Source organism: Aedes albopictus, chromosome 3 (assembly GCF_035046485.1).
Source record: "Aedes albopictus strain Foshan chromosome 3, AalbF5, whole genome shotgun sequence".
NCBI lineage: Eukaryota > Metazoa > Arthropoda > Insecta > Diptera > Culicidae > Aedes > Aedes albopictus.
In genome coordinates, this window is record NC_085138.1 from 241,078,567 (window position 1) to 241,087,689 (window position 9,123).

At 38.6% G+C, this 9,123-nt stretch overlaps 1 protein-coding gene across 1 annotated transcript; it reads left to right on the forward strand.

Annotated features, from left to right (window-relative positions):
* Positions 1 to 217: 217 nt before the first annotated feature.
* Positions 218 to 7,827, forward strand: LOC109408245 (repetitive organellar protein-like). Its single transcript, XM_062859778.1, has one exon. It carries the CDS (start codon positions 2,270 to 2,272, stop codon positions 4,229 to 4,231), a length of 1,962 nt encoding a protein of 653 aa, XP_062715762.1. The 5' UTR covers positions 218 to 2,269; the 3' UTR covers positions 4,232 to 7,827.
* The last annotated feature ends 1,296 nt before the right edge of the window (positions 7,828 to 9,123 follow it).

The window sequence follows — 9,123 nt, forward strand, 5'->3', positions numbered from 1 at the left end:
AGTGAGATCCCTAATAAACCAACACCATACACGGACCGTAATGCAGACGGTTCAACAATACCGCATACTGTTCGAATTGTATCCCGAATGGGTGGTTAAGCAAATCTTATGGTTATCGTTTATGCGGGATGTGCAAACCTCCAAGTAAATTGCTACAATATTGGCTGACTTACAGCTCAAAGTGGTCAGAATCGGTCCAGGGCCCAAATGGTCCTCCACCCTTGTTAGGCAAAGTTGGGTACTTATGTAGCGGTCCTGCCGACCGAAGGAAGCATTTCCCTCCCTGTATCGAATAATTCTAAAGATCAATGATCACCATTGATCTAAGAAAGACCCTTTATTTCCTCATGGTGCTCCACGCAATTAGTGGATTACATCACATGTGGATTTCACGGTCATGTTTATAGACCAACGCCGGTTAACCAAGAAACAAGCGATGCAAGCAGAGAGAATGCTTACTGCTTGTTGCTGGTTGACCTGGTGATATAACGTTCTCGCTCCAATGCCGGAGAAATGTTTTTTCTTTTAATTTTTGTTTGTCGCCCGGCAGCGCTGACTGAACCCCAACAAGGTCTCAGTCACGCGGCCGAACTAATGAAGCCAGAGTGGACGACGCCCGTTTTGGCTTTTCTCTTTTCTCTTATTTCTTTTCAGATCGGGAGAATGAGTTCTTGCGACGGCAAGTTAAAAGACCCGCGATTGACGCCGGGGCGGTGTTGTATTGTTGTGTGGATCGTCGGCTGCCCGGTTCGTCTGTTCGCGGTGACGGTTGTTGTGGGTTCGTTGGAGAAGTCCGGGTGTCCGTTTGTCGTCGGTGTCGACGACGTTAGTGTGCCGTGTGGTTGCGAGAAAGTGTTAGAAAGTAAGTCTAGAAGAAGAATAAACAGTAAGAAGTAATAATCGTAGAGTTAGTTTTTCCGAAAAAGGAAGAATAGAAAGAAAGCCAGTGCAGTGCCGTGACCACTTCGCGACTTTCGACATTCTACATTCTGGTGACAGCGCAAAAGCGCTAAACAAGTGCAGGCACGCCGTTTGTGATTGGAAAGTGAAAAAGAATAAAAACCTATTGAAGTATCTAAGACCCAGCTGGTTACTACAGAAGAAATCGTGTAAGTGTTGCGCAGAAAACTGTTAGGCGAAACAGTGTGAATCATTCAGTTGAGTAGAACTCTTGAACCGTGCACAGTTTGAGTGTGATGCCGATCTCGGATTCCTTTTAACGAAAATTGTTGTGTTACTCATCGAGTCAAAACAGAGACGAAGTTGGACCCACTGGATAATACTGAGTCGCACATTTGCAAACCGCTTGCAAATCGATCACTGCCAGATCATTTCCTACAAGAGGAACTACGTATCTTCATCGGACCCAGCAATATGATGCCGAATAATGGGTAAGTCGAATCAATATTTTTTTTAATTGAGTGATTTTAAGTGCGTATGTGTATATCATTTTGGTTCTCTTAGCACAAAATGAAAGTTACAACATTCTAATAGAATGCTATTATTGCATCTTTTTTATTTGGGTTTGAGAAAGGCAAGTAACAAAAATTGCACGTAAATAAATCCTTTTTTTTATATAATTATATTTGTTGGCTTTTTCACATGAACTCTTGATCAAATTGAAGATTATGAACTATGAATATTGCAATCTTTGGAATGCTTGAACATTTTATGGCAGTTTCGTTTCTCAAGATCATGATAGTAAAGCATGTAGAAAAGATATTGCAAAATTTATAAGAAAAATTTAATTTTAAAGAATCATCTGATTTAATCATGTGGTTATAGAAGAACGAATCTATCAAAAATCTATCAACAATTTATTTCCCGGTTGGTTTCTCCTACTATTTTAACGGATTTGGAATGAACATGGGTGTGATTAGAAACAAACATAGGTTGCTGGAGATGAGAGCAAAGATCGTGTTACTGCGACTAACACGGCCAAACCCTGTCGGTAAAACTTTATTATTCGCGCTTTTCGATTATTGCTTTTATGGATGGCCATGTCATGATATTAGGAGTGTTGATGGCACAGCTTGATTTATGGATGATATTAATTGATATCTATTGATATTAATTGAATAATTTGCTGAAGGAAAAATTAAACATGAAGAAACACGACGGGAAAATAGTTCTGTTTTGTTCTATAGTTCTCTCGTAATTGATTATGGATTTTGCACTTGGGTGGAATAAGTAACTGTCACAAAATTAATGACCACAGATAACTCATTTATAGAAGTAGCACTCTCAATAGCTTCCTCAAAAAAAAAAAATGGCATTTCCTAAGTATTCCCAATGGGATAGATTCTTCCGAGAATCGCGAGACAGGCTCGAGAGAGAGTCTGAGGAAGAGAGAGAGTATGAGGAAGAGGAATTAAGAGGCATTCATAGGCGACTACGGGTTGATAAGCCACGAGGCAATAATAACAACAACAATTACAACCGCAACAACAACAATTACAACCGCAACAACAACAATTACAGCCGCAACAACAACAATTACAACCGCAACAGCAACAACTACAACCAAAACGATAACAATTACAATCACAGAAAGACGAACGAAGAGGAAAATGGCCTTAGAATGGAAGTAGAAAAATACAAGAAGTTATGGAAAGATACGGAAGAGAAAATGCTTTTGATTGCAAACACTTACCAACGGGTAATAAAATCACTCTTAAAGCAAAATAGCGATGCTATTAGCAATAATAAGACAGCAATGGAGGCAGAAAAATACAAGGAATTATGGGAGCAATCAGAAGAATCAAAAGCTCGATTGGAAGAACTGTATCAACGTGACATAAAAGATCTTTATGACGATAGGCGGGATGCTGCTAACGATATGGCTGCAAAAGAAAAGAAATTTGATAACAAGTTGAAAGCTTTGGAAGCTAAGCTGAGCAATGAGAAACTATTGAATGAAGCATTAAGCCAGGAAGTCACTATGCTGAAGACACGAGAGGAAGAGTATGCTTTATCGGTTGCTGAGAACAAAACGGCAATTAATTCCGAATTGGAAAGTAAAGAAAGTGAAGTACGCGAATTGAAGGTGCAACTCGAAAGCAATAAGAAGAATATGGAAGAAGCGTTGATAAACAGAGATATCTTAAGGAATGAAGTAAATGATCTGCAGGAGAAACTGGCGGCCACTGAGGAAAAAGTTAAGATTCTAGACAGTACGATATCCTTGATGGTAACTACTTGCAATAAACAAAAGAACGAGTTGGAGTCGCAGTTTGTGGAGCTCGAGCAAAGGACTTTGGATTTGGAAAAGGAGAACCATTATATGAAAACAGTTATTATTAGTTTAGAGCAAGAGAAAAGTGACATTTCTTCAAAGTTTGTGGGATTCGAACGAAAGATTTTGGATCTGGAAATGAAGAACCTTCGTATGAAGACGGTTATTATCAATTTAGAGCAAGAGAATAATGACCAAACTTCAAAGTTTATGGATTTCGAGCGAAATATTGTGGATCTGGAAAAAGAAAACCATCGTATAAAAACGGATATCATCGAGCTAGAGCAACAGAAGAGCGACCTCAGTAAAAACTTGGCAGAATCTACTGATAAATATGAAAAGCTACTAAACGAAAAGGATACGATAAAATCGGAAGAAAGCAGAAAGCTAAGTGAAGAACGCGATGAAGTGGTGGAGAAGCTGGATGCCGTTCAAAAGAAAAATGAAGATTTGACTACAGAAACAACGACTCCCAAAGGCAAAGTAGAAACGCTGCGAAACGAAAAGAAGGACTTGGAAAAGACCCTCGAACGAGAAATTCGAGAAAAGACAGAACTGAAAGCGCAAGTTACCAACATTCTGCAAGAGATCGGTCGATTGGAGGAGCAGCTAAAAGATGTTAAGAACCCCCATTCGGCTATTCTGAACAAGAAACAAACATTGAAAAAAAAGATTGAACGATTACAGCGTCAGCACTCGGAAGCCAAAAACAAAGCAGACAAGGAAAACACCCATAAATGGCAGACAAAGATCAAGGAAAGCGAAACCAAGTTGCAGCAAGTCGAATGTGAGAACTCTCAGGAAAAGGAGAAGCTTTGTGTGCTAGATAACAACAATTGTTTAACCAAAGAGGAAGCAACTACTACGAGTCTCGCAAAACGGAAATACTTTGAACCACTGGGCAATCTTTTAAACGAGATAGATTTACTACGAGATTGTGTCTTTTCGGAAAACTTTGAGTGCCTAACGGAACTCCTGTGGGATGACCACGGTTGATTTGAACCAAAAACAACACTTATCAACAATAAATATTTTTTCTTCTCGTTTACAACAATTGTAACTACCCATACTGACAAAGGAGAACTAATTATTCCTCATGTTAAAATATTGTCGATGATATTGACTAATTTACACTCATAATCAAATCATTAAGGATTATGAAAAATATATATAGGAATAGATTATTGAACTTAGTTGATCAAATTTAAATAAGAAATAGAGAGTGACTACATGATACCAAACACATTACCTATTACAGAAAGAGCGATTGATATAAATAATATCAGTGCAAATATAAACGAAAATCATATTCATCTGTCACCACTCAGGATAAAGTGGTAAATTAAATTAATGAAAAATGAGAGGAATTTCATACCCTCAATAAATACAAAATGAAAATTAAAAGTGAAATGGAGAGGAATTTCATACCCTCTATAATTATAAAATGAAAATTTAATTGAAAGGAGAGGAATTTCATACCCTCTATAAAAATAAGTGGACATTAATTAAAAATGAGAGGAATAGAATACCCTCAGTAAATATAAAATGAAACATTGAAAGGGAAGTAAGAGAGGAATTACATAACAAAAAAGAAAATATTGATAAACTATGAGCCTACAGCTAATTTATAACAATGAATGCGTCCGTCAAACTCAGTTTTTGAATGTACCGAAGGGCTGGAAAACCAGAGTAACTACTATTCTGTAAGGGCCATAGATATCAAACAACAAAGAGAAATAAAGAATTAAGGAGAGGAAAACACACCCTCCAGGAATACAGAAAATACAAGGAAATAGTTGAAGAAAAATAATAAAGAAGAGGAATACACACCCTTCAGTAACATAATAAACGGAAAATTTGAACGAAAGGAGAGATGATTTAGGAGAGGAACACGTACCCTCCAATGATGTAATAGTACAGAAACTAGAACAAGAGCAAAATTAAGCGTTTTTTTAAAAAACGAATATGAAAACTTAAGAGAATTAAGAGAGGATTTACAAAAGCCCTCTGAAAATTTAAATGAAATTATAAGAAAATTTAAAACACAGAAAGGAGACAAAGCAAATGTCTACAGATTTTGACGAAAGAGGAAACCCAAAACCTCTATGAAATAATGAAATATTAAGAGAGATTAGAGGAACCCATATCCTCTGTAAAAATAATGTGGAATGATATTTACAATTTGGTTTTATACACAAGTTAATCAAGAGAAATGGAGTATACTTACAGGCCCAACCTACAACCTCAAAAGGGAAAGGGGTGGAGCAATGCCGGCAGCCAAGGACTTGCCACAACAAACGGAAAAGGACGAAAAAGTAAGGTACCTAGAGACTCGGTGAGTTCATTTTATTTTTAAGCTTTTGCGGATATGCAAGAAAGATAAATAGATTATTGCCTTGCATCCCTGCAACATTATGATGTAGTATGTAAGTTTGTTGTTTTTTGTTTTTTCTCCGGCAGTGTCTCGAAAAAAAAATTTTTTATTCATATAGTGAAATCCAGATTTGATGGAATATAAAATGCAAATTGTTTTTGGTTGACAGAAATGATCTTCTGAAGATGTTTCAATTGTGATCAATTGGTTTTTTTTCCTTACTTTCAAGTTTGTCACATAATTTGCCGAAGGCATAAGGCTAATGAAGTAGGCCAATTCATGATGAAATATTTGATTAATATTACATTACACATGTATTAAGTTTATTACATTATTATTAATATTACACATGTATTAAGAAAAAAGGCAAAAAAAAAACATTTTTCGAAAAAAAAAACAATATTCGAAAATATATATTAAAAAAAAAAAACAATATTCGAAAAAAAAGGTAAGATATTTTCGAAAAAAAAACAAAAAAAAAACATTCGAAAAAAAAAAGTATTTCGAAAAAAAAATATAATTAAATGCCATTTTTAAAAGTTCACAAAATATAGTTCGTATTTAATTCGTACCTTTTACTCTTTAAAAATAAGGGAGTATTTCTTTTACTATTTATTTGACTGATTAACTTAATTGATATAGGAGACGGAATTTGAATTTTTCGTAGGGACAGAATAGGGTCAGAAGGATCATGGAGCGGTAGTCTGCGATGCTAGTCATGCCGACAAGGACGAGCCGTTGGGAGTTGCCCGATCAAGACAAACAAGGTTTACACGTTTGAAGGTGATGGTTTAGCGCCGTTGGAGAAATGCTGGGATGTTGCTGCATAAATTGCCATGTTAGACCGGAAATCCTAGTCTTTGATTTCGGGGGTAAGTTATGCATTTGGAATGGGAAGAATATTCCGAGCTGTGCCAAGGAAGGAGTCATTAGGCATCTGAAATGCTTCGCAAGAGTACTATATGTCATGTGCCAGCTGAATCCGACAAACTTCACGGAGTTGAACGGTGACATGGAAGAGACACTCGACGAATCTCTGAGAGTGGTTCGATGGAATGGGAATGGTGATAGGTAGCTAAAACTACTCAACACATGAAAACGACTTTGTGCAGATAGAAGGTTGTTGGTTACGTACGTGCAATGGAAGGATGTTGGTTACTATTTTGGAGGTACTCCGAGTTTAAAGAATATGGCGGTTGGTTGAGAGATTTCGTTCAATGGACAACCCTACAAATAACCCGTTTTTGGTGCTTGAAATCTAGTTTCGGTCGATGAATTTCTACTGCAACACAAACACGAAGCGGCATTTTGATAGACTCGAGCGTCTGGAGGAAGGTGAATCATGTTAGAGTAGGGAAAGAAATAAGGATTAGTTTAGTTCGTTTTTGCAAGATAATCTTTAACCCGCAAATGTATACGCTAGCCGAATGCCTACTGCAAGTTTTTCTTTGCTTCACAAATAAAAACTTAATTTAAGGGGGGGCGGATGTAGCGGTCCTGCCGACCGAAGGAAGCATTTCCCTCCCTGTATCGAATAATTCTAAAGATCAATGATCACCATTGATCTAAGAAAGACCCTTTATTTCCTCATGGTGCTCCACGCAATTAGTGGATTACATCACATGTGGATTTCACGGTCATGTTTATAGACCAACGCCGGTTAACCAAGAAACAAGCGATGCAAGCAGAGAGAATGCTTACTGCTTGTTGCTGGTTGACCTGGTGATATAACGTTCTCGCTCCAATGCCGGAGAAATGTTTTTTCTTTTAATTTTTGTTTGTCGCCCGGCAGCGCTGACTGAACCCCAACAAGGTCTCAGTCACGCGGCCGAACTAATGAAGCCAGAGTGGACGACGCCCGTTTTGGCTTTTCTCTTTTCTCTTATTTCTTTTCAGATCGGGAGAATGAGTTCTTGCGACGGCAAGTTAAAAGACCCGCGATTGACGCCGGGGCGGTGTTGTATTGTTGTGTGGATCGTCGGCTGCCCGGTTCGTCTGTTCGCGGTGACGGTTGTTGTGGGTTCGTTGGAGAAGTCCGGGTGTCCGTTTGTCGTCGGTGTCGACGACGTTAGTGTGCCGTGTGGTTGCGAGAAAGTGTTAGAAAGTAAGTCTAGAAGAAGAATAAACAGTAAGAAGTAATAATCGTAGAGTTAGTTTTTCCGAAAAAGGAAGAATAGAAAGAAAGCCAGTGCAGTGCCGTGACCACTTCGCGTCTACACTTATCTGAAATATTTAGACATATTTATCAAATTATATTTGAACACCCCTAGTCATTCATTCTGCATAAAATGCATGCGAATAAGAATTCAGTTGTAAGCTTTGTGAGGAGGTGTTTCCAAATTAGATAACCGAATTTGTGAGTAGTTTTATTTTTCATGTGTATGTTTGTTCTAATAAATGTATTATTTTAGCATTTTAGCTTACCGAAGACAAATCCAATGTCGGGTTTGATGTGAGAAACGGTAGAAAAACGGCAGCCCCAGCAACAAACCCAAAAATGGAACTGTAGCAAATGAAGTCTTGAAGATGAGACTAAACTGAAACACCGCCACGCCAACGCTAGAAAAAAAATCAAACACGCAGCATCCATTTACTGATCAATTTGATATAACTGCAAAATTCCGCGGAACTTTTTCGAAAATTTCGTTTTGTTTCGAAAAATACCGAGTGAATTCGAATTTCGTATCGATCTCACGAAACATTTTTGAATTTCGTTTCGTTTCGTACCGCATTGCGTCAGAAATTTCACATATCGTTTCGTTTCGTTTCGCTTTGAAAAAATCCCATACCGCATACCCTTATCATTTGGAAACAATTGATAATATGCGTCCCTGCATGGTGCATTGAAAGGATTTGGTCAAGGATATTTTCCAGATAAGAAACTTCTCTAAGTGGGAACGCTTTTTGCCAGCAGCTACTTACGTTAATCGCTACATCTGTACGGCCATTATCTTATGTTAGGCTCGTTAACTTTTTCTTCTTCTTCTAAGCAACCTGCCCTACAGACACCTGAATAGGGAGGTCCAAATCTTGTGGAGATAGGGACCGTCTTCGACAACCAAAGCAGATGAAAGGACTAACTTAGGTAGGTCGGGGCTAGTATTCATCGCACCCTCATCGCCAGCAGCAACGGACATCGATGACTTGCTTTTAAGCGTCCAGCAAGGCAGCACGTTGACCCTAAGCCAGTTTACCGAGTGGTCCTTACCCATTGTCTTCGGTAGGCATGCAAAGTTGACACTACGCCTTCTTCTAACAGCACAGTGTCTTCCAACAGCACATGGTCTTCCCGTAAGTAAGGTCCCATCTGCCAGTACAAAGAAGCAGCCTCCACCTGCCCCTCTTTCCAACCGTGGGATCGGATCCAACCTGGTAGACCAACGCCTGGGGAAGCAGAGATTATAGACCCGAGGTCTGACCAAAACCCGTACCCCCACCCCCTTGAGGGTCAGACGCGTGGTCGCCGGCTAAGAATAGGACTACAATCTAAATTCAACGTGTCAAGTGACCCGTG